The sequence below is a fragment of the Hibiscus syriacus genome, unplaced genomic scaffold (genome assembly GCF_006381635.1).
Source record: "Hibiscus syriacus cultivar Baekdansim isolate YM2019G1 unplaced genomic scaffold, ASM638163v2 tig00111088_pilon, whole genome shotgun sequence".
Taxonomy (NCBI): domain Eukaryota; kingdom Viridiplantae; phylum Streptophyta; class Magnoliopsida; order Malvales; family Malvaceae; genus Hibiscus; species Hibiscus syriacus.
In genome coordinates, this window is record NW_024062978.1 from 1,622,937 (window position 1) to 1,648,273 (window position 25,337).

A 25,337-nucleotide genomic window follows, 5' to 3' on the forward strand; every position below is an offset into this window, starting at 1 on the left:
GAGTTCGATTCAAGTCTATTCGATCCGAGTATTCATCGAGCCTTAATCAAATCGATCTCGAGTAGTTCGTGATCTGTCTCGTCTCATTTACGACCCTATCTATAACAATCGCATTCCTCCACCCTTCTGATTATCCTAGAAAGAAAATAAATATTCGAAGATCTTCACAAAGCTTTGAGCTTTTTCTCATGGCGGATACACTCGCTTCTTTAAGGTCTTTAATGGCCTCTTACTCTCCTCCTCTCGATGCTTTACTCGTCCCTTCTGAAGATTATTTTATCATCAGGTTTAATTAAAAATAATCCTTTTTTCTACTTCGTTTATCATTTCTGAAAATGGAAAATTTTCTTTGTTTAATTTTGAATCGATTTTTGCAGAGTGAATATGTTTCTGCCCGTGATAAAAGGCGCCAGTTCGTTTCTGGATTCAGCGGAAGTGCAGGTCTCTATTTCAAATTTCACATATTATAGTAATCGTCATCATTATTTATATTATTTAAGTTCTATTGATTTTGGCGAATATTTCAGGATTGGTACTTATTACTAAACATGAAGCAATGCTATGGACGGACGGCCGATATTTCTTGCTAGCGATGCAGCAGCTGAGTGATCAGTGGAAACTGATGCGTATTGGAGAAGATCCTTCACCTGATGTTTGGATGCCTGATGTAAAACTTACCGTTTTTCCACACCAAAAATTTATTATTTTGGGTCTAAATTTGATACTTATATATAATAAATGATTTAGAATTTGCAGAGGGAGGCAGCTATCGGGATTGATCCTTGGTGTGTGTTAGTGGACACGGCTCAAAGATGGGAATGGTGGGTGTCGAATCTAAAAAATAATAATACTTACTTTTAGAAATATAAATTTGTAGTAACGGTAAAGCAAGGTCGAATTCATAATGATTGGGTAGACTTATTTTAATGAAAATTAAAAAAAATAAAAGGGATTTTAAAATCGAGAAGAAATCAAAAGGAATAAAAGCATTTAAAATAACTAAGAATTTAGAGAGATTAATATTAAGAAAATATCCAATTAAAGGTTCAGAGAATTGATCATAAATGCTATGATAAAATCTTCTATTTTTCACTAAATTTGTTATGGTTATTAAGAAGCTCTAACAACATGTCTATCCTTATTTTCTCGATAATTAAGAGAAACTCTTTGATTATTTCCCTTGTTAATGAACAACCCTAGACAAACTCTTAAGATTTAATCCACCAACAACATTAACCACTTGAGAGACCACCAATTCTAGCCAACAAATGCACAAGCTCGATTAATTTAGACTAGGTTATATACCTTCATAACATAATCAAAATCAACTATATTACTTTACCACTAATATTAGAATATTTAAACAATTACGAATTTAAAGTTCTAAATGGTAATTTATCAACTTGATAATTGAACAACGGACCTTTTGCATAATTAATCAAGACAATAATTCTTAATAAAAACAGAAGATATATAAATAGCAAAGAAGTAAAAGAACAATGAAAATTATTTAGATCTCACAATCCTTGAAGAACCAAAATTTTAATTATCCTCCAATTGGAACAAAAATATTTAGTCACTCATAATTAAAAGAACACCAAAAGAAAAAGAAAACTTAATGAAAGACTTAATGAAAACTTGATTCCCTAACTCCCCTTTTATAAGAATTTTCTTACTCTAGATAAAGAAGTTTCACTTAAAGGAAATCCCACAAAAATAGGAGTTTTAAATGACATCATCATTTTCTAAAGATAAGAATAATTCAAAAAAATCTTCCAGCTGTTATTAAATTCTTTTTTTCTTGTAAATTCGTAACCTTAATTTAGGGTTGTACGGACTGGTAAGGCGCGCCCATGTCTTAACTGAAGACTTCTTCTGCGAAGCTCAGGATGAATAAGTCGTGTCCACGCCTTATGCGAAAATCTCTTCCGGTCTTGTCAACTTCTTGAATTTCGATTTTTCCTCCTTAATTTGGGGATTTTGTGAAGATCATGTTAATCATTAGATTTTGAATTTGTTTTATTCAAATCTTCAACCTAATTCACAAAATACGAAATCTAATCAAAATCCATGATTTAAGCAATTTTGGTTATTCAAATATGAATAAAATATCATAGAATATATGTCTAATATGCATCTTATCAAGGGAATGAGCTTTTGCGAAAAGGAATTAGAAATTAGTTCAAACCTCTACCAATTTGGTTGATGAGGTTTGGAAAAACAGGCCACCAGGTGAAACTAATCCGGTTGTTGATCATCCCTTGGAATTTTCCTGTCGTTCTTTTGCAGAAAAGTTGAAAGATTTGAGGGTAAAGCTCGCCAACGAAAAGGCTCGTGGAATTACCATCACAGCTTTAGATGAGGTGTGGTTTTATCAAATTCTTGGTTCTAATCGAATCTGTTGAGCATTTTTTTTCTAGTTTAAATGACTAGTTTACAGGTTGCTTGGCTGTATGATATCGGTGGGAGCGATGTATCTTACTCTCCAGTTGTTCATTCCTTTGCTATTGTAACAATGAACTCGGCTTTCCTTTATGTTGACAAAAGGAAGGTTTCTTCTAAGGTAGGAATTTGAGTATATATACTTGGTTCTTGAAGTTTTCAAAATTTTTTTACCGTATTTGATCATCTTAAATAAAGGTATAACTTTTTGGGCTAGATGGTTTGGGTATATTGATCACATGTATGTTAATGCAGGTGAGCTCTTCCTTGCAAGAGAATGGAATTGAAGTTCGGGAGCACGTTGCAGTGAGTTCGGATGTTGTGATGTTAGCATCTAATCAGCTTGACCAGGCCATGAGAGTGAATTCTAGTCAAAATGATGTTTGTGAAAATGATACTTGTGATAATGATCTTATATGGGTTGATCCTGCCTCCTGCTGCTTTGCTTTGTTTTCAAAACTAGATGCTAATAAGGTGCTCCTGCAGCAGTCACCCTTGGCCCTCGAAAAAGCCTTAAAGGTTGTTGAAGCATTTCTAATCTGGTTAAATTTTATTTTGAATTGCATAGAATATATTTATATGAAGTCCTCTTCTGATATTCTGAAAATAATTTATATAGAACACCTTAGATTTTGGATAGTTACTTGTAAATCCACCTGCACTGATCCTAAATAACAAGCATTTGCAGCCTCCGAAAAGGAGAAAAAGGAGAGCCATTACCCGTTTAAAAGAACATGCAAGGATCTTTAATATTTAAAGATGGATTCTCCTTTGTCTTGTTTCATCTTAAATTAATCTATATTTATCAACAAATTTTGCGTTTTTAGAATCCAGTTGAGTTGTAAGGGCTAAAAAATGCGCATATCCGGGATGGTGCAGCTGTTGTGCAGTTTCTTGTCTGGTTGGATAAGCAGGTATCGGACTGTGACCTTTGTATATTATTTTCTATCTTGAAAAATTTGTGAACATTCTCTCTAATTCTTTAAGCTTCTAACTCATTTTTTAGATTTGGTTCTTATCTCAGAATAAAAATATTTCTCATCATATTCAACTAGGTTATAGGCTGGAAATGATGCTATTGCTCTCTCAATTGAACAGATGCAAGAGATTTATGGGGCTTCTGGTTACTTCTTGGAAGGGGAGGTAGCAAATAAAAAAAAGACTGTAAGTAAGATTATTGCAAGTTGATATCTTGTCTTTCACCTATGCTCTCTTGCTGTTCTTTGAGCCTGAAACTAAACAGGCTGTCGCCTCTCTTGAGAAAAAATCTGAGCGGAGGTGGACTGACTGATGCTTAGTTTTTTCATGCTTTTGGAAAGAACGATGCAGGGAGACTATGAAACTGACAGAGGTGACTGTTAGTGATAAGTTGGAGGGGTTTCGTGCATCAAAAGAGGTGACAATACTTTTGAAAAAGCTCTGTTGTGGAGATAAGAAAAATAAATTATCTGCAATCCCCAAACTTTAACATATTGAAATCAACGGCAATCCCCAAAGCACCAGTTCCGAACATATCGTCAACTAGAGCGGCGGGACCAGACTCCAACTTAGAGATTTCAGTTTTGAGGAACGGCAAAGACCGTAGAATGGTTGCCACTAATTTCTCTACAAACGAAGGTCCAACTATGTCAGAAACGTCGATGAATGGGACTAAAACAATATCAAGGAGACCATCGTCATCAGTCTGCCAGTGATCGAAGAAGTTGGGTGTTTGCGATGGAGGCATGGTCGGTTGCAACAACAAAGAATGTCACTTTGAAGCTTTGATGGGAGACGAGGCGATGGGCAAACGATAGCACTGGAATCAAGTGTCCCATTCCAGGGCTTGCAAGGAAGAGTACACGAGGCTTTGCGCTTTCCATTGAAGGAAGACTGATGACAACAAACTTAGAAATTAACGAAAGAGAAGCAATTAAGAACGGGGTAAGGTTGAATCGTGCCCGTGCACTGCATGCTTTTTGTACAAGACCTACTTATAGGTAAACGATCCAGCTCATTCTTCGGTGTTAGATCAAGTATCAAATTTTTATTTAATGCAAGTGTTGCATGTAAATTATTATTTTTTTCATTGACAATCAATTACGTAAATCTCTTCTTTTAGAAAACTAATTATTTACTTAAAATTTAATCATCTATGACTATAATGGTTTTAGAGAACCAAGTTTAACTTGTTAGCCTAGCTGATGCGAAAAAAAAACTTGTCTGCCTATAATACTTTGTCTGTGTCCTCCCAATTATATCTTAGTCAACAAATTAATGTCCAACTTAAATTATCGTTGATTTTTTAACAAAAAATGATGGATTTATAACATATGAATAGTCGGATGATCATTTTATAACTTTTAATAATCGAATGACTCAACAAAACAATGCCTTATAATTAAAGAACTATTGTATAACTTTCAATAGTGAAAAAACTCAATAGAGAGCGGCTCTCTCCATCCGAATATTTTTACTTTTATTTTATTTTGAATTTTGACTTAGTGGTTTTTTAATCCTCAATTTAAAATAATAATTTACTTATAAAATTTTTGTATTTAATTGAATTCTCATAATTAAAAATTCCATTAATTAAATTTCCTTAAGTAATATTATTATTAATTTTTTATAGATGCGACTAACAACTTTCTATAATAGTGACATTTTCTTAATAATTTTAATTTTTTTTCTTAAGGTGGTGAAATAATCATAGTTAAATTTCATAAATAAAATGGACACTCTACAGGTTAGAAAGAAAGCTATATAATGAAAAAGATATATGTTCATATCACTCTCTTTTGAATTAACGGTTCTTCGTATAAATCATACCGAGCTAAAGACTTTGTACCGGTTCACTAATTCATCCAAAAATAGACAGAAGTTAATAAAAAGCTCAAACAAACGAAACACGAAGAAAAGATTATAATCAAATAAAAAGGAAAGTGAAAAAATAGTAACATGGTCTCCTTAAGCAGATGCTTTTGCACTGAAAAATGCCTACTTAGTTACATCCAGCACTTGACCTCCTCTCTTTTCTGCTGCACCGGAGAGTGAGACCTTCACCGCATATTGATCCATCAGATCGTCAAATGTCATGATAGACGGATACAAAGGCACATCGCCACTGATATCCGGCAAGCCCCTGGAGTAGACTCCTGCACCTGCGGCTAGAGCCTCCAGTTGCGTACCGCAACCTCTCGACTAGGTTAATTTTAACTAAATGGGATATTAAGATTAATGCTGACCAAAATATATTAACACAAAGATAGGGTACAGGTTTTTATTCATATATATATGTATGTATGTATTAGAACTTGATCAAGGATTCAAGCCCCATAGGCCTTTGTTTTCAGACGTTGAATACAAATCTCTGCAAGTTGAGACAGTGAAGTATAAGAAGAACCACCTTCGACCACAGCTTTTGTTGCACTATTCTTTAGCTCTTTGATCCTAGTTCGTATGTTCCGTCCTTCATGATCTATCATTATTTTGCTAACCATCGATCTTATCTCTTCTCTCCCCACCACTCTATCAGGTTTCATTGTTACTCGGATACTTGCTCCAATATCTTCCGTCAATATATCAGCATTCATCTTCTGCTCCGAATAAAGCGGCCATACGATCATTGGCACCCCATTAATTATACTCTCCAAGGCTGAGTTCCATCCACCATGTGTTAAAAACCCACCAATCGAGGGATGACTCAGTATCTCCACTTGAGGTGCCCACATTGGGATCACTAGTCCAAGATCTTGGGTCCTAGCCGAAAACCCTTCAGGCAGGTAATTTAGGGTGCCATCAGATCCATTCCCCAAAGCGAGAAAGTTCCCTGCTGCGTCATTTTCAATAGGAGGACGAGCTACCCAAACGAACCTTTGTTGGCTAAGTTCCAGCCCCCAAGCTAGCTCTATAACTTGTTGGGTTGATAAGGTTCCACCACTCCCAAAGGAAACATAAATCACCGATTCCTTCGGTTGTTTGTCGAGCCAATCTATTATTTCATTACATAAAACAGACTTTTTAGTCGGTCTCACTAGTGGACCAACCGGGTATATGGGTGCCTTCTTTGTTTCTTTCAAGGCTTTAAGACTAAATGGTTCGAGTTCATCCCAAGTATTCACCAAGATCCCATCAGACAAAGACATTTTAATAACGGCGTCGATAAATCCCTGATACGACGGACCGCTGGGATCCATGAAAAAAACTTCGAAGGTATCCTCAAACTTAAGTGGCTTGCAACCTGGAATGTTGAGTGGCGTTTGGTTCTTTACATGCTCATCGATCTCTTTTCTATCCATCTCCGGCGTGCACAACATAACTGAAAAAAGCCTTGCGTTAGAAGTTACGAACACGAACTTTAACATGTTGAAATCATCGGCAATCCCCAAAGCACTAGTTCCGAACATATCGACGACTAGAGCGGAGGGAGGAGACTCCATCTTAGAGATTTCAGTTTTGAGAAACGGCAAAGACCGTAGGACGGCTACCACTATTTGGTCTACAAACGAAACACCAGGTCCGACTATGTCGGAAACGTCAACGAAAGGGACTAAAACAATATCAAGGAGATCACCATCGTCATCGGAGTCTGCCAGTGATTGAAGAAGTTGGGTGTTTGTGATGGAGGCATGGTCGGTTGAAACGACAAAGAGCGTCACTTTGAAGCTTTGATGGGAGACGAGGCGTTGGGCAAGCTCTAGCACTGGAATCAAGTGCCCCATTCCAGGGCTTGCAAGGAGGGCTATATGGGGCATTGTGCTTTCCATTGAACGAAGATTGGTGACAGCTAAGTTAGAAATTAACGAAAGAGAGGCGATGAAGAATAGGGTAAGCTTTAGTGTTATTTATAGAGAGAAGATCCAGCTATAACTGTTATTTATAGATAAAATATCCAGCTATAAGTGTTGAAAATCTCGTTCTGTATCAAGCATCAAATTTTTATTTAATGCAAGTTTTGCATATAAATTATAAGTTTTTTCCATAGAGAATCAATTATGTAAATCTCACATGTTCAAACAATTAATCATTTATATAAAAACAACAATCATCTATTATGATTTCGAAAATAATAATAATGAATTAACCTTTAATTTATTATCCGTTTGTAATCCATTTTAATTTTTTTGTGTAAGTATATTAAAACGATAATTTTATTAAAAAATATACATTTTTTTATAACCATCAATTTTTGATCTATTAATTTAATATACTAACGTATAGGCCTAATATAAAGATGACTCTCTTAACTTAATTTACTCTATTCGTAAATATCATAATTTAAACTTTGATCTGACTAAAAGATCTAGTATCTTATCCATTGAATCCTAGTATTAAAAACATATCTAAATCATATCATCTAATGTATTATACCAAAACAAATAGAAACAAAGTTGACTTCTTTATTTTAATATATAAATAAAAACAAAATGAATACTATAACAAGTATTGTCATTAGTTATATGTCATTATATTTATTCATTTTCTAAATCCCAGATTTTATATTTACTTTTACTTTCGAATCCACGTGGCAGAATATAAACTTTCAAACATGGCATGTGATATTTTAATTTGGTTTTGTTTTTATTCTAAATTTAGATTTGAATTAATTTAATTTTAGCCAATGCTACCGTACTATGAATTAAATATATAGGGGCTTAGAGAGCGGCTCCCTCCCTTTCCTAACTTTTTTTACTACGTGGTATTTATCTTGCCGGTTGCCCCTTGAGCATTTATTTGCTCATTTAATTCGTTTGATTGTACTACTTTAATATGTTTTCTAAATCCAAGGGGACTATAAGGGGTTTTTTCGTTTTCAGTACAGTCGATCAAATTAATAAAACTTGCATTTCTTCATGTGATTCTTTTAGCTGATTCAAGTAATAATTGGATCAAACATTTTACTTGTGAAGATGGTGATTTTTAGGGGGAAAAGAAGAGAAAAACGAAGATTTAGGCTATAGATGGTTCATGAAAAATACCAACTAATCAATATGTTAATGAGGTGGGAAGAAAAAAAGATGAAATGAGCTTCAGTTAAAAAAATATAACGGTGTTAATATAAGTAGATTAATTTATCAGTAATAAAAATTGAATAATATAATTAGATTAAATTAAAAATTCATAATATATATGTAAACTTTTACCAATATCTAAAATTCGAAATTCATGTTTCCAAACAACCATATATGTTGTTTAAAAGCAGAAATGTTTTTTTTAATAATATGGGGCGGTTATAAAATTGTATCTATTAATATTTTTTTTTATCAATTGACAACGCACACCTCGCATACATAGCTGTTCGAACCCAAGACCTCTAGGAAGAACAATACTCCCTTTGATCACCGAAGAGGACTAAAGCAAGAAAACCACAAGCGAGAGTACCCAAATCTTGAAAGCATGAAAAGCTTTCACTTGGTCTAAATGGAGGGCCTAAACGGTACGGAAGAAAGTAGAAATGAGCAAAAGAGAATGTCTACAGTAGGAAGGTTCTAAGCTAATGCTTAGTTGTTGCAACTCAAAGCTGTGCTGCTTGTCTTAGCAGTTATAGTTTGCAGCATTTGCGAGCTGCTTTGTTTTAAGCAAACATAGGTGTAAGAAGCAAAGACGAATGTCATGTTCTAAGCCAATGCATAAAGTTCAGTCCATCCTAGTTCCATACTAACATACTATATACGCCCTCAGCAACATGCGGTAACATTAGGAAAGCTTTGGTTAAGCAAAAATGTAAATGATCTTTCAGGAAAAATTATTCTCAAACATTATGTAAACGATGGAAATTTAAGTGGACTTTGTGCTACCTTGCAAAAACTAGATACACCGTGGGAAATGGGTTTGCCCAACATAGCCACCATGCATAGCCCTTCTCACGTTAGACTCAAACAACTTTGGACTATCCCTCAAAACTGCAGCAGCATCATGATTTAGTGGGTCCTCGTAATTCGGTTCCTTCACAAAAAATGGTTCGGATATCAGATGTATACAATACAAATGCATAGAGGAGGTGGATGCAAATTCAAAGAACTAATGTTTATAAATATGATAGTTATTACAGTGAAAAGATGATATAATCCATAGATTATGGTGTTTATATTGAGCACGGGCTTCCAGTCTTCGCGTAAGATGTTAAGGCAAACATTTCCTTCCAAGTCAATGTTTGGATGGTATATCTGGAAATCAGAGTACAACATGAAACAAGCCAGGTTATAATAAAAGGAAAATGTAAAGTAAGCAGAATCAATTTGGTAAAGAATCAGGGGACCTAGAAGTAAATAAGATGAGCCGGTCTACCTTAGTCTTGCACTTAACTTTCGGTGCCTCATGCGGATAGACAGGAGAAACTTGGAAGGAGAACAAAAATGTACCACCACTGAGAAAACAGCAGTCAGTTGGGCGATTACTTGTTTGATTTATTAATACAAAAACAAAAAACCGAATGTAAAGCAATTGTATGTAAGAACAACATTACTTCCTCCCTAAGAATAATTTTAATCAATATATTATGCTATAGAACAAAATGTTGCTCATTTTAAGATACAATTAATGAAAGAAATTCCTTACAGATAATGTCCTTCATCGGGACGTATTGTAACTTCGAAGTTCATCAGGTCATCTTTTCCATTAGGAAACGTTATGGAGCAAGATTTGGGTAGGTTAAGCTCAGAAATATCTGCAAAATGATATGAAATTTATAAATCTGTAAATCCTTAATTCGATCCTAGATCATACAAATCCTCTTAAATCCAGTTGCTGCAATGCTCAATCCCATTCAATCCTTAAGAAAGCTAAAGAAGGTTGCAACAAAATTGAAGGATTCTTAAAAAAAAACAATTTAGTAAACAAACAAACCTTTGTGTAAACGCAACTCCCCTGCAGTTTGCTTTTTGAGAGGTGATCCGCCGTTTGAATTTTCAGCAAGTTCTCTCTGCTTTTCTTTAACTTTAAACAATCTAATCATAGCTCCTACAAATAAATGCTAAAAACGTTTCTTTTTAATTTACATTGTTGTTAGAAGAATTTAGTAACAGAGTCAAACCGATAAAAAAATTATCATTCTCAATGAAGTAAACATGAAGTAACAAGCAGTAGGATCGGAAACAGAAAATGAAACATAGCAGAGTGGTCTCAAAATCTGTGTCGTGACTCAAAAGTAAAAATCAAAATTCAAGTTGAGTTTAGGGCTTAGCAAATTACCTGACCTGATTTCCTGGCTTGAAGGCAAGAGAGGGCTTGGGTCAGAACAGAAAGACAGACTGACACTGAGCGGTGAGTGAGACGCTTCTGTGGCTGCGCCGGCGGGGATGAGTGAAAAGAGACGAGAATAAGTCCGTGATTTTCAAAGGAAATTTTAGCTACATGTATAACTTGGTGGGGTTGGGGGGTAACAGCCACTGATTCCCATGGCAATTGACGGACTGTGAGGAAAGCCCAATCCAGATAATTTTATTGGGATAGAAAATCCACAATAATAATAACAGTTAATTGTACCATATTACCTCACATTATGGGCCTTATTTTAATTGATTTTTAAATTTTTAAATATTTCAATTTTATCTCTAAAATATAGCTTTTATTTTAAGTTCATCTTTAAATTTTTAAATATTTTAATTTTATCCTTAAATTATTACTCTTATTCTAAATTGACCTATTGTTTTTAATATTTCAATATCATCTCTATATTATAAGTATATGTTAATAATGTTTCATGTTAATAAAATCATTCGGTCAAGTTATATTATTATACGTTTGCAAAAAAGACAAAAAGTAAGTTAAATTGTAATTTAAATTAAGTTTATATTTAGATGAATTTAGAGATAAAATAAAACGTTCAAAAGTTTCATGATTAATTTAGAGTGAGCATAATGATAAAAGTAGCTTTAACATTTAATTAAATAGTAATTTTAACTTATATTTTGTTTTTTAAAACACTTAATGTTTAATAATCAACATTTATTATCGATATAATAAGTTATATTTTAAAATACTAACATAAACATATCACGTGTTTAAATTAATGATATGATATATACTATATTTTCAAAATGATAAAGTTTTCAAGTTAGTTGGTCTCGCCGTCTCGGGTGTGCACAACTTAATATTTTTAGGCACAAAGGTATTCAAAGTATTTGAATTTTAAAATAAAAATTAATGTGGCCTTCATCTTATTTTTTTAAATCAATGTAATTTTTTAATTTGAGAAAATAACTCAATGTGACCCTTTGATCAACGTTTTTCGTTATTGACCATCAGTTTCGTTAATTCTTGCTGTTATAAATTCGGTAAATTACACAATTCATCACTCAACGATTTTATTCTCTTCTATTTTGGTCACTAAACTCTAAAAGTTTTTAATTTCGGAAACTATAGAGACTTCAGGGACTAAGGTTATGGTTAACCCATTTTATTTTAAGGGTAATCTACACAAATGATCACTTCTGTTTAAGAGATAAATTACTAATATGGGTGTTTTTGTAAACCCAAAATATGTTTTCTTCCCCATATCTATCTTCTCCGCCGCTTCCCCTACTTCATCTCTGAACTATATTGGTAATCTTCCAGCTGTAGGAAATGGGGCCTCAAAAATAAATTTGGAGGATTATATGATGATAAATTAATTAGATATATGATGATTTTTCGATCTGTAACGTATCGAATACGAACTCTCGACATAAAACTTAAATGGTTTATTGGTAACTTGAAACGAAACAGAAAAAGCTAAAGCAACAGAAAAATGCAGGCAAGAACACTTAACAGAAGAGTTTAGGATGAAAAAAACATATTCATAAACACAATAAAAGATACTAAATAACATGATTTCAGCATCCTTAATAACTCAAATCTTCGCTTGCAACAATCGATCCCGGCAGAGGCCATTAGAACGAAAAATTCAGAGTACATTTCCGTGAGGAACTTGTCGACAATTGAGAGGTACACGGGACTTTTATGTCGGGAATAATAATAGATTGCCTATTCTACATCCAATACGTGTTCCATATCACCAACATCCATCATCTCCAATTCCTTCATCTTTTCCACCAATAATGCATGGCTTCCCACTTTTGTTTCCTCTTTTTTCCCTTCATTTTGTATTTCGGTCTTCACCAGACTCGTATCTCCAAATCTCATCAAGCTCCCACTACTTTCATCTTCTTCCCTTGGTATCTCTTTCAATGTCATGGTATCGTTCTTTCTCATCATTGCCTCTTCTACACCTTCCCGACTCGTAAAACAGTCGACGGAGGATCGAGCTTCTGAAAGCTTTTCTATGGTGCAATCGAAGGGTCTGGAAGTTACCTCCAAATTTATCTTTGAGGCCCCATTTCCTACGGTTGGGAGATCACCAATATAGTTAGAGATGAATTAGGGAAGCGAGATACGTTTGGGGAAGAAAACATATATAAAAAAAAGTAAATTGATATTTTATCTTTAAATTATTTTGGGTTTACAAAAAACTCATGATTAATAATTTATTCTCGAAATAAAAATATTATTTGTACCGTTTACCTTTAAAATAAAATTGGTTAACTAGAACCTTAATCCCTAAAGTCTCTTAAGTTTTAGAAATTGAAAACTTTTAGAGTTTAGTGAACAAAATAGAAAAGAAGATAATTGAGTGATGAATTGTGTAATTTACCCAATTTATAATAAAATAAATTAACGAAACTGTTGGTCAATAAAGAAAAACATTGGTTAAAGAGTCGTATTGATCCAAAAAAATAGGATGAGGGCCACATTAGTTTTTTTAGAAAGTTCAGAGGCCTCATATGTCTTTTTACTTTATTTTTTTAGGGTAAACTACTTCAAATACCACTAACCTTTAAGCACAGGCTTGAAAAAACCACTAATTTTACTAATTTTAGCATTGACGTTTATGTTTAATTTCAATTATGTCACTCCGCAGTTAATCTGTTAACGAGACATTGACATGACATCTCTTTACCGTGACGGTAATGATGTGGCTTCCTCACCAAAATGAAGTCATTTTGGCAACGATCATTTTGATGCTCAAAAAGCTCAAAATAGTGTCGTTTTGTTGATGGAAAAAAAGCTTTATATGAGATTCAAACCATAAATCTTTAGGAACCAAAGCTAAACACCCAATCAATATGCTAACTTTGTTTACAGATTAAATCCCACACCCAAACTTACAAAATCTTTGCTTACATATTCTAAAATTCTCCTTGTTTTCTTCCATAACAAAACCCTAAAATTTTTGAGTTTTTAACCCAAACTCACAAAATCTTTACTTACGTATTCTAAAATTCTCCTTCTTTACTTCCCTTATAAAACCCTAAAAATTTTGAGTTTTTAACCCAAACTCACAAAATCTTTCCTTGTAGATTCACCTTATATTATTTTCTTTTTCCTTTTCCAACTAGTTCTATCAAAAGAAGACCATTCTCCATATTTATACCTTTTTAATTTTCATCATTTTCTTTAATTTAGAGTTGGTTCCTCTCTTATTATCTCAATGTTCCTTTTTCTTTCACTCTTGTTTTCAATTACTCGAAAACTTCACAAAATCCCTAATTTAATGCTTCACTTTATGAAAAGCTAACCAGACAAGGGCGTTGAGCCAAATATCGGTGTTTTTCCCGATATATCACCCATTGGTTTTATTTTTCCCTGTCAGGCACTGTTCAGACTATATTTCTCGATCTAACATCCTCTGCAGTAAGGCGCGCCCCTTGCAGCACGCTTTACGCTGATCTGATGCCACGTAGGGTAAGGCACCCCCTTGAAGCGCACTTTATGCTGACATGGAATACACGTGTGTAAAGCACGACCCCTAGGGCATGCCTTACGCCACGTAGGGGTATAGCGCGGGGTAGGGGTCATGCCTTACCTTTAAATCTGACACGCGTCAGAAAGGCGCACCCCCTACGACACGCCTTAGGTTTAATTATCCACCTACCCCGGTCGTTCACACCCCCATCCCTCCCTAGAAATACCCCCATTCTCAATCACTTTCATCACACCAAATCCTCTCAACTTCTCTCAAATACTCTTATATTCTCTTATAACTATTTAAGGTATATTTTATTATATTTAATTTTTTGTTTGTAATTTATTTAAATATTTAAATATTTAAATATTTTATTTAATTAATTTTTTTGTAGATATAAAATGGAAGGTGGTCTACTTCACTTAGATGAAAATCATATATCTAGACATTTTGCTGATATAGTAACATTTTAACGTTTTAATTTAATTTAAATTATTAGTAATAATTTATTTATTTATTTAATGCATGTTATTAGTTTAAAAATTAATTTTTGTAATTATTTAATTTTAGAAGAGGGACTGTGTATTAGATCCTTTTATTAGGAACCTTAAGTTAGTGATACCTAGCTGTGTCTTGCCGTATTTAGTAGAGGTTGGATTCGGTCACATAGGTAGATATGAGGGTCATTGTAAGATAGAACCATAACTTATTGTTACCTTAGTGGAACGGTGGAGGCCGGAGACCCACACATTCCATCTTCTGTGCAGAGAGTGCACGATTATACTTGAGGATGTTTCTATGCACTTGGGGCTTTCGATGGATGGAGATGTAATATCGGGGATGGCGCACGGTTCCTGGACTGCTTTGTGCCGGGATTATCTAGGACGTGTCCCGAAAAGTTTTAACGGTGGTCGGATACCGTTAAATTGGTTAGATGCCAATTTTTGGGAGTTGAGCGAGGACACCTCTGATGATGAAGTTAAAATGTATGCACGGGCATGCATACTGCAGCTGATAAGAGGGTTGCTGATGCCGGACAAATCGCGCAACCAAGTTCACTATATATGGTTGCCACATCTTGGCGACTTTTGTCTGGTTGGATCACTCAATTGGGGCTAGGAAGTTTTGGCTTTCATGTACAGGAAGATGTGTCGAGCGAATGCTTACAGGAAAAATACTATCGGTGGATGTATCTTGCTGCTGCAGTCTTGGGCATGGCATCGATTGCCCTTTTTATGTCCCGTTGTCAAGAACCCATTCGTATTTCCGCTACTATTAAGGTAATTATAAAACTGATTTCGTATATTAATCATTTTATACAGTGTATAATAATTTTTTTCTTGAATAGATGGTCTACTGATAGGAAAAATCATCAGGAGCTACCTGATGATTTAGAAAAAAAATTAGGGTGCTAATGGATCAGAAGGTTGACATACATGTATGCATTTTAATGTTTAAAAATCGATTTTATATTATTGTTATATAATTATATTATTATTTTGATAAAAATTATATATATTTGTTTTAGTTTGAATGGGTGTCATATTCTAGAGATGATATAAGGATGGTGATTCCACCTGAGTTGAGGGGCCCATCAGATGTTTGGATGGCGATGATCCCTTTGATTTGTTATACGATCGTCGAGTGGGACTCCACTGATCGCGTGCTCCTGCAATTTGGTTGTTTTCAACCAATTTCGGAAGTACCTCAATATATGAACGAGTTGCATAGCACAAATAGATGTGGCAAGTCAGATACAGATTGACTGGTGAAGCATCATGAGTGGGTCGTGTTGTGGGAGGATTGACATTGGCGTCTTCCCTGTAGAGAGCCCATTTTTTATGACCTCTTGACGGCTGCTGACGGTTATTATGAGTGGTTCAATAGTAACGGGAAATCGTTTATACTTTTCGAAGATGCACGAAGGCGGATCTTTCAGCGATGTCGACAGAGACGTTCACCGACACAACACCATCGTTCCTCGACTCGTGGACGGAGAACATGTGCTTCCAGTTTGTCTTCAACTGCACCAGCAGGACCTTCACAGCAGGCACCGTCTGCATCGACTTACATACCACAGCCATATATGATGTCGCCACCGTCTTTTTATTACTAGATGCCACCGCCGCCATTGTATTCACATGGTTTTATGACCCCACCGCTACCACCGTCACAGAGTTTTATGACCCTCTTGGAGGATATTATGGGTCTATGTTTGCAGATATGACTTGGAGTTCATATACTGGATATTTGGCGGGTGCAGCCTCATCACCCATGGCCGCAGCACAGACACTTCCTGTACAGTTTTCACACTCAGTGATGTCTAGGTTTTATGAGTTTTCCCAGTTTTCGCAGGCCGGTGGGATAGTCAGTCATACACCTCTAGGGTTCTTATTCTTTGGAGGTGATTCATCGTCATTAGCTCCTCATCAACAAAATGCAGCTGCTCACGGCGATGACGACGAAGATGACGACGACGATGACGATGGTGATGATAGCGAGGAGTCACAACCAGTGATACGAATAAATCCTCCTCGAGACCGACAATCACCACCCTGCGAAACACATTCGTATCGCAGGCATCGATAGATTTTGTTTTTTTATTATATTTGTATTTAGTTATTTATTGGATTTTTTATTGTAATTTTTTTATTTATAATTTAATACTTACTTTATTTCGTTAATTTATTTTGGTTAATTTTTTTAATTTATTTTGTTAATATTGTTGGACTTTTTGTTAATGTATTTTGGTTAATTTTGTTTATTACCATTTAATATCAGTTATTGTAATTTGGTTATCATTTACTATTTAATGCTTATTGTAAATTTGTTGTATTTAAAATTATATACAAATACCAAATTGTTATTAGTTTGATAAAATTTAATAATTGAGTTTGATAACTTTCTTCAGTTTATCACTTATTATCTCTTTTATTATAATCACATATAACGCCAACGTTCAATATCATTTTTTTAATCTTTATCAGGGTTATCGAATGCCATTAACTTTAAGTAAATGCAACTTAAAGTACAAGAATTATTATTTGATAAACAACTATATCAATTCCTAATCAATTGTTTCTTGATGACAACAGAAGTGGACATGTTTTTCTAGTGTGTCTTGGGTTTCTACAATGCCCACATCGTCTATCTTGTCTAGATCTTTCTCGAATATCCATATCACAATGAATTCGATTGGATTTTGGACGACCATGCTCCCTCAATAAAGTCAGATTTGGTACAATCGGAAGCTAATCCTGAACCTCATCAGGGTCTTTGTCATTACATATAGGGGGAACTCAAATTCGTATACCTTAAAAACTTCAGATAATAGGTATACGGGATCCAAAAAACAGTTATAGTCTTGACGTGTATGCCTGCAAGCTGCTATCACATGAGAGCATGAATACTTCAGAGCTTGAAAAAACCCGCAGTCGTACGTTCTGTCCCCGTAGATTTACTCTTAACGACACATCTTCAATCCCTTGAAGAGGTCGCGGTAACTCTGTGACACGAAACATTTCATGCCTTCTAGAGAAGCTTGTTACAGACATTCCATTTGATGCAACAATTTATTTTTGTAGATCTGCAACTAATTTAGGGTGATAGACATGACCGCCTTGCATCCAGGTTTGAGCTTGTACTCCCGAGCTTCACAAAAAGCATCCCCAAACAAAAAATATATAGTTTTTACCAAAGTCGCTACAGGTAAGTGCCGTGCACCCTTTAAGGTTGAATTGATTGCCTCAGCCAAGTTGGTCGTCATATGTCCATATCGATATCTACCATCATATGCGTTCATCCACATTTCTTTATCGATGAGGTTGATGTAATCGTATCCTTCCTCGTTTTTCGCCCGCAAATCTTGAAGCATTGATTCAAACGTTTGAGGAAGTAGTTCGTAACCTGATCAAAAAATGTATAACTTACTAACTTGCTTTCTTTACAAAATTAAAATGATCAAAAGAAAACAAACTACATCAGTTTCACTTAACCATACGCCCAATTAATTGACGCTCATCATTCTTCTTGTACCTTCCATGGTAGTTTGCAGCAATGTGTCGGAGACAATACCTATGTTGGACAAAGGGTGGTTGCCACATTGGACCCAAAGACTCCATTGCTGCTTTGATCCCAGCTCCATGATATGAAATGACACATATTTTTCCCTCATGATAACATGTGCACGTAAGTTTCGGAGGAAGAAAGCCCAAGAATATGTATATTCTCCTTCAACAAGAGAAAAAGCCACTAGAAGAATGTTGCGATTGTCATCTTGGACAACTGCCAATAATAAAACTTGCTTGTATTTTCCATACAAGAAACTCCCATCGATCTGGACCACATGCTTGTAGTATTTGACAATATTAACGCACTGTGGGTAAGTCCAAAAAACCAGGTAAAATTGACATCGATCGTGAAGAACTCGATCATTATGGTATGCATAAGAGGTTTCGAAGTCCACAATTGTCCCAGGATTCAACCTCCGTACCAGCCTAAACCAACCTGTAAGTTCGTTATAAGATGCATCCCATTCGTCATGAAGTTTGACAATGGAATTTTGTTTTTCCAACCAAGCTTTTTTTATAGGAGACAGTGTACTCATACTGCGATTGTATAGCTGAAATCAACACAGCAACAACTATACGAGAGCTTGCTTTTACCATGGGCATGATGGCTTGACATATCACTTCAGAGTCCAAGTTGGGATGATCTTGGTTGACCCTCCAGCACAACATGTGTGATAACCGTTGTATACTGTTAGTTTCCATCTGTTGTTTTTCATCTTCCTATTCGATACGCGAACCATCCAATTGCATCCGTTTTCACGTCGGACACAGTAGCATACATATTTTCTATCGTGGAGCGGTCGACTCTCAATTGAACAGAATTACGAATATTGTATTTTTTATGGCCATCATCGCTTCTTATTTGCTTGAAAACTCCATGCCTAAAGATAACTCACCATTATTTATTGATGAGTAATATCCATAGTTACCGAGATGAGGCATATCCGCAAATTATGGCCCGTACATTGCACCATAATCAGCTTAATACATGTGTGCTGGAGGGTCACTTTGTGCCACATTTGATGGAACTTCATCTACATTATCATCATCATCGGATTTGAATTGCGGTGATTCTGGGTTAATGAATAGTCTAGTCTTAGCACCATCCACACCAGGCTCACGAAGCGGTTCTTCTGGTAGAGATGATAGTTCCTCCATGCTCTCCATATTTAGGTCGAAGAACCTACTACTTGCACGTCTTCCCCTTGAACTAGAAGGCATATCGATATTGAGATCGAAAAAGCTCACAGTTGAATGCCTCCCCCTAGAGCTTGAAGCCATCGTGTCAAATAGAAACTGCACAGATTGTTGTGTCGATGGCATCTCCATATTAAGGTCAAAGAAATTTGCAGATGAATGTCTTCCTATTGAACGAGACGCGGTGTTGTCATATGGATTGTTCGTGGACCCACCTCGATACATATCCTAAGGAGTTGCTGATGAATGTCTCCCCATTGAAGTTGATGTGATGATACCATGATGCAGATTTCCCATTATGACATTAAAATCATTACACATTACTGTAGTCGGGCTGTCAACTTGATCAACTTGTTCAGCCAGCCCATAATGGGAGCTTAATGATTGACCCCAAACAACACACACTTAAACAAACTTTGCATACATCTCAATATCGGTGTTTGAATAATTACTTTGAGAATTAACCATCATTTCAACATCATCATTGTTCGATAGTTTGAATGTTGTATAAGTTAATGACAACAATGATGTTGGAAATCTGTACTGCAACGACGACATTCTTCTACTACTTTCAACATGAACCTTCCTCGAAATCTTTGTTATCATCTCCTCAAGAGTTATGTTTCTCTTGAATGATATTTTAACACACTCATTTGATACGAAAACAACGCCGATTTCATCTTCTCAAATTTCCCCATCATAATAAACAATAGCTGAAAGTCGCACTATTCTTAGAGTTTAAAAGTGCGACAATATTATATCTGCAAAAAAAATAATTGAAACAAACCTGATTAAATAAATAATATATGAACGAAAATATAACACAATAATTTTTTTACACATAAACGTAAATAATTTAAATAATATAATTTTATATTATTACCTGCACCACAAAAATATTCTGACGTATGCTCCCGCTTTCAAATTTTACAAACACAGAAATTAATTGAAAACAATTAGTATAATATTTTTTCAAATAATCATAATAAAAAATAAGGAAAAAATTATAACAAAATTAGCCTATAACGAATAATCACACGAACTTCTGAATCAAATATGAGAAGATTGTCGAAATTATTTACTCTTTGAGAGAATTGTTATATTAATTTGTAGGTTGAGAGGAAGATGTGAGGAAATTTACGGGGGAGAAGGTATTTATAGCCGATAAAAGTTACTATAATTATACAAGGCGCGGTATCTGCACCGCGCCATACATAATTGTATCAGTTAAAGGTAAGAAGCGACCCCTGCCCCGCGCTATACCCCTATGTGGCGTAAGGCGCGCCCTAGGGCCGCACATTACACACGTATATTCCATGTCAACATAAGGCGCACTTCAGGGGGCACGTCTTACTGCAAAGGGTGTTAGATCGGGAAATATAGTCTGAACGATGTCTGACAGGGAAAAATAAAACCAATGGGTGATATATCAGGAAAAACGCCCCAGATATCCACCGTCTCATTATGCTTCTTTCACCATCAAACTTTCTCTTGTGATTTTTAATTTCTGTCGTTGATGAGAAGAGAAGAGAATGAGATAAATGAATTTGGGATTTAGGGTTAGGGTTACAAATTAAGATTTTATAAATTGTTAAAATGTCAACAAGGAACTTATTTGGATTAAATGTCTTTAATGAAATCGTCCATGTCATCACTATCACGGCAAGAAGATGCCATGTTAGCGTCCCGTTAACAGGTTAACGACGGATAACATAATTAGAGTTAAACATAAATGTCAGTGTTAAAATTAATAAAATTGAAATGTGAGTGACATTTTCAAACCCACACTTAAAGGTAAATGATATTTGAAGTAGTTAACCCTTATATTTATAATAGAATTTAAAATATGAAATTTGAAAGAAATAAAAAATCAATATGGTAGTTTGTCCAAAAAGAAGTTCCTACCACCTTGAGAAGTAGCTTCGAAGGCTCCGAGACGTCACTGGGCTGGCTTTTGGCCCTAAAGCTTTACCAATTCTATTTCATTCTTTCTGACAACGCTAGACAAATCAAACTCTACTGTTACCCTTCAACATGTATGGTTGTTGGGAAAAGACACACCTTGGACTTCATTCCTCTTATCTTTCCCGTCTTACAATTATTTTTCTCTCAGTTTCCTTCTCATAACCCCCCTTTTTTCCTCTCTCATTCCTAGTAATTGTGTGTCAAGATGGTTCCTTAAGTTCTACATCATAGCTTGTTTGTGGTCAACTTTGGTTTTCGATCTTTACAATCTGCCAAGGATTTCAGGTGAGGATAAATCAGGGCTCTAGAAACCATCGAATCTTTCACTTTTCAGCTGAAATTAAGGTACTTTAAGTTCATCCTTTTAACCTTTGGGGATAATTGGTTTGTTATCATCTCGATCTAATTGGTCTCCAGTCTCCACACTAGAAAACAATCTCTGGGTTTTTAAGATCTTACCCAAGCTTTATTTTTTTTTCTTTTGTTATTTTGTTTCACTTCAAAAAAATCAAGTTTTCATTTAAGTAGGCCAATAGGATTCTACTTGATTACTGGGTTTTACTTAAAACTTGAAAACTATTTCTGGGTTTTAAAGATCTTCTCCACCACGATTTGAATCTTTATCAGCTATGATGATGGGATGCAAATCTAGCAAAACAGTAAGTGGTCCAGAAGTATCTTCACAAGGCAGGACCGATTTTCTGTTCGAATCAGACTTGAGCTCCTACGAGGCTGCTTGTAGAAAGGATTCAACTTTGCAGCAATTTGATGCCACCCTCCATCGACGCACTAACGATGTCATTGGCACACTCGCTGCTCGTTTGAATGTTCGATCCTTATCTTTTGACTCGCTCAAACAGGTTATCGGATGTCTTCTTGAAACCAACGAGGAAGCGGTGAAAATCATTTTGGAACGTCAGAGAGATATATGGAAAAACCCCGACTTGTTTTCTTTGGTTGAGGAATACTTTGACAACAGTAAAAAGACATTAGAATTTTGCGCTGCTCTTGAGAATTGCCTCAAACGTGCTCGAAACAACCAGTTAATTATTCAGTTTGCTGTTAGGAATTTTGATGAAGAGGCGGGTTTACAAGTTGGGGATGGTGAGAGGAAATTTGTGAAGACTTTGGAGGAACTAGGGAAATTTAAAGCAGCAGAGGTGCCATTCACTAATGAGTTCTTTATACTGTTCGATTCAGTTCGTAGGCAGCAGGAGTTATTGCTGCATAAATTACTAGCTCGGAAGAGAAAGCTCGATAAGAAGTTGAAATCTTTGAAAACATGGAGGAGAGTGTCCAATGTGTTGTTCGTAGCCACTTTCGTTTCGGTTGTGATCTTCTCTGTGGTGGCAGCAGCCATAGCTGCACCGCCCGTTGTAGCAGCTTTGGCAGCTGCCCTGGCACCTATCGGTTCGGTCGGTAAATGGTGCAATTGGCTTTGGAAGCGATACGAGAACGATCTGAAAGGGCAGAAGGAGTTAATAAACGAAATGTGGAGTCGTTCTCACTTCACAATCCATGACTTGGAAAACATAAGAGTGCTTATCAGGAAGCTGGAAATTGAGATGGAATCACTATTGCATGATGCCGGTTTTGCACTTGCAGAAGAAGATGCACTGAAGCTCGCGATCAATGAGATCAAGAGAAAGTTGGAAGCATTTATGACGACCATCGAGGAATTGGGTCAACAGGCCGATACATGTAGCCGTAATATTAGGATGGCAAGGACAGTGGTTTTGAAGAAGATGATGAAAGATTCTGGTAGTTCATCAACTGGTTCCGGCCATTTAGAAATCTAGCAATGACGTATGTTTTGCTGTGTTTACGTTGTATTAACTTTATGTTCAATTAGAGTTAATGAAGTTCCACCTCTACGAGTGAGTAGATCTGGACGTGATCATATATATCAATTACATTGTTCCGTCAATCTAATTTGGGTTCGATTTCACATCTTCCCTGATTGTGTCCAGTGTTTAGATCTGGGTTTCCGCTTCGGCTTGGATGGTTTCAACCAAACTTCTCTTTGGACCGGGTCATGAATTTCGGCTCAAGTTGGGAAAAGGGAGGTCGAAACCAATTGGTGAAGAAACTCGAATTACAAATTTATATTAAATATTGATTTTATTAAGATTAAATAATTATATCTAAAATATTTGAGTAATTTTTAACATTTTTTTTTAAAAAAATTTACTAACAATATATCATGTTATATTTATGAATGAAAGTTTTTTATATAAAAAAAGATATTTATTAAGTGATTATAGATGAATTGGTTGAAATTATGTTATATCCTCAATATAATAGTTTTCAATAATTTTATTTAAAAATTATAAAATAATTAAATCCGTCTGAGAATTTCTGTGAAATACAATGGGACCCCACTGTTTTTCTTTGTCATTCTGTTAAAGTTGTATAGTATATAAAGAATCTTCCATTCCCTCTCTAAATTGGCTTAGACTTGGAATAAACAACACGGAAATTTTGGAGTAACCTCGAATCTTCCCGAAACTACCTTACACCCATTTAAGAAACTTGTCCCTTGACTCTATCAATCAATTCTTTGGATTCTCAGGTTAGTTCCTTTTACCTAATTCTTAGATCTTTTACGTTTTTCTTTTAATTTATACTTTTGTTAGATTATACTCTGTGATGAATGCAGATGCGATCGTGTTTGTTGATTTTTTATTGGGTTTTTTAAAATTCCATTAATATTCTGATTATAGATTAGGGATTTCGTTTTTTTAACCTAGATCTAATAAACTGTTGATATATGTTAATGATTTGTATCATTTATGGGATAATTTGATGAATTCGAAAGATTTGTTTTTTAGAGTTCTATCAGGTTTGTGGTTATATTCTTCAAAAATTGGGATCTGGATTTGCTGTGATTGACTGAAAGTGGTGAATTTTTTTTCTTTATTCATTCCATAACTTGAATTTCTAGAATTTTTTTTGCCTTTTCGTGCATTTTCCTCATGATATTTTGATCTACTGGTTTAGGTATATAATAAGCAATGGCGAGTGGTTTTGGGGAATCGACAAGCATGCCTCCCGCAAGTCAATCTTGCTCGAGTGGTTGTACTGCTAATGATGCCGGTGACTTCGAATGCAATATCTGCTTTGAATTGGCCCAAGATCCAATTGTCACACTTTGTGGCCATCTCTTCTGCTGGCCATGTCTATACCGGTGGTTGCACCATCACTCTCATTGTCAAGAATGCCCCGTCTGCAAGGCCCTCATACAAGAGGAAAAACTTGTTCCCCTTTATGGCAGGGGCAAAAACCAGACCGACCCCCGCTCTAAATCGTACCTAGGCATGGAAATTCCTAACCGCCCAGCAGGACAAAGACCAGCAACTGCTTCTCCTCCACCCCCGGAAACAAACCAGTTTGTGAATTACGGGTTTGGACTAATGGGAGGTTTTGTTCCGATGGCAACTGCAAGGATCGGTAACTTCACAATGGGTTTTGGAGGCTTATTGCCATCCTTGTTCAATATTCAGTTTCATGGATATCCAGATCCTGCTGTGTATGGAACACCTTCAGGATTTCCTTATGGATTCCATACGTTTCATGGTGGACATGCTCATGCTCATGGGTTCCCCCCACCGACGACTGGAGGGCAGCAGGCAGATAATGTATTGAAAAATCTTCTTTTGTTGATTGGTTTCTTTGTCTTGCTTGCTCTGCTTTATTGGTGAAAATAGTTTCAATCCTTTGGCCAGTGGTGGTTATTTAGTATCTGTAAATATAGCAACATCACTGTAGATTACGTTTTTGGCTTCAAAAACAACTCAAACCAGTGTCATTTCCTCTTTTCAAAAATAAAAATCTAGTTTAAGTTTTCCATTCCCCCCTGAGACATGGAGACATTGTGATTGCTTGTTCGGCGTACCATTGTCGTCGGTGAAGAAGTGATTCGGCATATCCTATTCTACTCGAGAGCATGAAAATCTTGTCCA

At 35.6% G+C, this 25,337-nt stretch overlaps 4 protein-coding genes and 1 pseudogene across 8 annotated transcripts; 3 read left to right on the forward strand and 2 right to left on the reverse strand.

The window, feature by feature from the left end:
• Positions 1 to 335: 335 nt before the first annotated feature.
• On the forward strand, positions 336 to 3,733 carry LOC120152371 (annotated as a pseudogene).
• A 2,014-nt stretch (positions 3,734 to 5,747) lies between these two features.
• Positions 5,748 to 7,224, reverse strand: LOC120152401 (UDP-glycosyltransferase 72E1-like). Its single transcript, XM_039164621.1, has one exon. It carries the CDS (start codon positions 7,185 to 7,187, stop codon positions 5,748 to 5,750), a length of 1,440 nt encoding a protein of 479 aa, XP_039020552.1. The 5' UTR covers positions 7,188 to 7,224.
• A 1,885-nt stretch (positions 7,225 to 9,109) lies between these two features.
• LOC120152271 (NEDD8-conjugating enzyme Ubc12-like) lies at positions 9,110 to 10,776 on the reverse strand. Of its 2 annotated transcripts, none has more exons than XM_039164527.1 (6): positions 10,612 to 10,776; positions 10,267 to 10,393; positions 9,979 to 10,087; positions 9,709 to 9,787; positions 9,471 to 9,587; positions 9,110 to 9,366 (listed from the first exon to the last, which is right to left on the reverse strand). In XM_039164527.1, exons 2-6 carry the CDS (start codon positions 10,373 to 10,375, stop codon positions 9,229 to 9,231), a joined length of 552 nt encoding a protein of 183 aa, XP_039020458.1. In that variant the 5' UTR covers positions 10,376 to 10,393; positions 10,612 to 10,776; the 3' UTR covers positions 9,110 to 9,228. The 2 variants fall into 2 exon arrangements, with proteins under 2 accessions (XP_039020458.1, XP_039020459.1); XM_039164528.1 differs by having other exon boundaries at positions 10,267 to 10,380; positions 10,612 to 10,739.
• Positions 10,777 to 21,415: 10,639 nt separating this feature from the next.
• On the forward strand, positions 21,416 to 23,302 carry LOC120152269 (UPF0496 protein At4g34320-like). Of its 2 annotated transcripts, none has more exons than XM_039164526.1 (2): positions 21,416 to 21,720; positions 21,905 to 23,302. In XM_039164526.1, exon 2 carries the CDS (start codon positions 22,005 to 22,007, stop codon positions 23,172 to 23,174), a length of 1,170 nt encoding a protein of 389 aa, XP_039020457.1. In that variant the 5' UTR covers positions 21,416 to 21,720; positions 21,905 to 22,004; the 3' UTR covers positions 23,175 to 23,302. The 2 variants fall into 2 exon arrangements, with proteins under 2 accessions (XP_039020457.1, XP_039020456.1); XM_039164525.1 differs by lacking the exon at positions 21,416 to 21,720 and adding an exon at positions 21,728 to 21,862 and having other exon boundaries at positions 21,904 to 23,302.
• Positions 23,303 to 23,815: 513 nt separating this feature from the next.
• LOC120152277 (E3 ubiquitin-protein ligase RNF185-like) lies at positions 23,816 to 25,227 on the forward strand. 3 transcript variants are annotated; one of them, XM_039164534.1, is made up of 2 exons: positions 23,816 to 23,947; positions 24,376 to 25,227. In XM_039164534.1, exon 2 carries the CDS (start codon positions 24,390 to 24,392, stop codon positions 25,074 to 25,076), a length of 687 nt encoding a protein of 228 aa, XP_039020465.1. In that variant the 5' UTR covers positions 23,816 to 23,947; positions 24,376 to 24,389; the 3' UTR covers positions 25,077 to 25,227. The 3 variants fall into 3 exon arrangements, with proteins under 3 accessions (XP_039020465.1, XP_039020466.1, XP_039020467.1); XM_039164535.1 differs by having other exon boundaries at positions 23,819 to 23,947; positions 24,380 to 25,227; XM_039164536.1 differs by lacking the exon at positions 23,816 to 23,947 and adding an exon at positions 24,154 to 24,276.
• The last annotated feature ends 110 nt before the right edge of the window (positions 25,228 to 25,337 follow it).